At 32.9% G+C, this 3,024-nt stretch overlaps 1 protein-coding gene across 1 annotated transcript; it reads right to left on the reverse strand.

The window, feature by feature from the left end:
- Positions 1 to 1,991: 1,991 nt before the first annotated feature.
- LOC146936436 (uncharacterized) lies at positions 1,992 to 2,759 on the reverse strand. Its single transcript, XM_085749207.1, has one exon. It carries the CDS (start codon positions 2,757 to 2,759, stop codon positions 1,992 to 1,994), a length of 768 nt encoding a protein of 255 aa, XP_085605333.1.
- Between the last annotated feature and the right edge of the window lie 265 nt (positions 2,760 to 3,024).

The following is a 3,024-nucleotide window of genomic DNA, read 5'->3' on the forward strand; positions in this document are numbered from 1 at the left end:
CTCTCTCTCTCTCTCTCTCTCTCTCTCTCTCTCTCTAGCCATTTCAATCTTTTAAATGACAAATGTTAGTAATTAGTTATTAGATTAATATTTACTCACATTGAGTTTTGAACCGGGACATTCAACAACTTATCACTTAGTTCAAACTAATTTGGCTATCAAGCAGCATCTCTTTAGATTAACCAATTGGACAAGAATTTGACTAATGCAATGTATAACATTGCTCTAAAATTAGACTATTACTTTTCCCACCTTACAACCTTCTCGCGCGCCCTATAAAATTTCTAAAAATGCCCATGGGTTTTTGGATTATAAAATCTGAAAACATCCAAATTTTGTTCGGATTTAAAATCCGAAATATGTTTATGTATAATCAGCAATCGGAATTTCTCCCATTTCAGCAGTTTTGAATTTTGCTTTTAAAAAAAACCAAAAAACAAAGTAAAAAATGATAAAAACCTATCAAATAAAATCATAAAAATATATAAGTACCACCAAAAAAAATTAAAAATCAAATAAAACTAATGCAATTTTTTTGGATTTTTCTGATAATATGAAGAAAAAAAAATTAAAGTTTAAAATGAGTCTAAATGATGGAATTTTAAATTTTGAGGGGCGGAGTCCCAATGAAGTTTCTTCTAAGGGAGTCGTGATCCTTGATTTTTTCTGAGTTTCTGGGGGAAGTTTCAGAGCAATCTGATCAAGTAGCCCGAAAACCGGATTTTTGACTAAGAACAGCTAACAATGACCTAAAACAGAAGGATTATATAATCCGAACTGTGTTTTCCCTGAAAAACTGGTTATCCATGTTACAAACAGACTCAGAATTTGTGATATAGTTCGGATTATATAATCAGAACTGTTTTTCCCTTGAAAAATGGTGTTTAGGGGATGTTCGGATTCTATAATCAGAAAAAAGAAAGGAACACGCCCTTTATTTTTTTAGGTTTTCATATTATAAAATCTGAATTGGTGAAAAACTTATTTTTTTTTTCATCCCATAACAAAGGAAAAACTCAGTTTGGATTCTAAAATCCGAAAATCTCAAAGGCATTTTCGAAAGAAAAAAATAGGGCGTGCGAGAAATGAGTAGGGTGGAAAAAGTAATAGTCCTAAAATTATTATAAGAAGTTTAACTTCAACAATTTTTAGGATTATTGGCCCATCCAATACTGTAAAATACAATTTCTTTTACACCTTCGGATTGACAAATTTCGGTGGAGATAAATTTTCAAGACCTTTACATTTCTAGCAATAAAAATGTTTAGAATACAGTTTTTCATGCTTTTTACACTCCTAAATAAATAAATAAAATCCTGATTTTTTTTAATTCAGTATAATATGCAATACTTTATTAAGAAAAAATTAGTATCTAACTTCAGAGTTTTCGAGGATTTGTAAAATATAATTTTTCAGGAGTAAAATAGTAGAAAATTGTGCCTTGCTTGCTTAACTATATATATATATATATATATATATATATATATATATATATATATATATATATATATATATATATATATATCATGCATCATTCACCACTCAATGAATGTACTGCTTCATGTTGTAATAATGTTCATTCTAAGGAGGTTCCTTTCCAGTATACTTTACTTTATTCGATTCCTTCTTCTTTTTTTCATTGGACTATAAATAATTTGAGAAATTCTTGCATGGTCTTGCCCTTAACACGTCATCCTTGAGCCCATCCAATCAAATAATTTCAATTAATTAGTTAATAAAAATTAAATAGGTTTTAAGGGGGAAAAGACAACACGATCTATTTAAATTGGAAGGCAGTTTTCAGTAACCTTCTTCAAACCCACATGACTTAACAATGTCACTGATTTTTTTTTTTGAACAAATCAAAATGAGATATCAATAAAACCACAATGGTTCACCCTGCACAAGATGTGCAAAAGAAGAACCAAAGGAAAGTAATTACAGAGTCAATGTGCCGCTAAAGAAACAGCGACAAACAAAAGCACAAAAAATTACAACAAAGTAACATGAACACCCATACACAATGTCGGATGTTTCCACCAATCAGTAAAAGTGTAACTAAAAGAAGGTTGCTTAGATTTCAGCCATAAGAACGAATGTAGCTTAACCTTTTCAATAAGAGCAACGGAAGTTGAGGCCGTATGCTGGAATACACGGTAATTCCTATCCTTCCATAACACCCAGATTGTGGCAAACCAAATAGTCGTAAAAAACAAGTGAGAAGATCTTAACCAACCAGCCATCTTAGTAAATTGCAAAAAGTGGTGACGCAAGTCTAATGGCTGCGCCCAAGAGATACCGAGCCACGTAAAAACATTATTCCAAAGTTCACTAGATGTAACACATTGAATAAATAAATGTGGAGCTGATTCCATTTTGTCACACCCAACAGTCGCACACACAGTACTATCGGAATTAATAATACCTCGTCTAGCCAAATTAACTTTCGTCGGTAGTCTATTACGTAACAAACGCCAAGCCAGCAATGACACTTTTAAGGGAATCTGCTGATGCCATACATCATCCACGAGAGACCTATCAACATTTGCGCCTGCATTGGTAAAAAATTTATAGGACTCCCGCACTGAATAACCATTGGAAGGGTCCACCAACCATTTCCAGGTATCAGTAACCGTATCCTGCAAAACAACGTTATGTAATAATAAAGAACACTCCCGAACACTCTCCTCCTCCCAAGCTAGCAAACGGCGTCTCCACTCCCACGCCCTACCTCCATCAATCCACCCCAACCTCGACATCTCCTCCACCGAACACTCCTTCCTAACTACCAAATCAAAAAGTCGGGGATATTTTAATCTCAAAGGCATATCCTGTTATACCCTAATTTTGGACCTAAAAATACTAATCAATTCTTCTTTTCTTGCATTATAAGTCATTTGATATGTCTCTGATCAATTGCATCTTTCTCTGCATTTTATCTCAATGTTATTTGCAAAATTCACATAAAAGGGTATTTTAGTCATTTCCTGCATTCAATTCATTTTTTTCTTTGAAAATTGTTTG

The sequence above is a fragment of the Medicago sativa genome, chromosome 3 (genome assembly GCF_051527215.1).
Source record: "Medicago sativa cultivar Bolivia chromosome 3, Bolivia_mono, whole genome shotgun sequence".
Taxonomy (NCBI): Eukaryota; Viridiplantae; Streptophyta; class Magnoliopsida; order Fabales; family Fabaceae; genus Medicago; species Medicago sativa.

Coding starts and splice junctions, on each gene's coding strand:
- LOC146936436 (XM_085749207.1), bottom strand. CDS start 2,759: ATGTCGAGGTTGGGGTGGATTGATGGAGGTAGGGCGTGGGAGTGGAGA.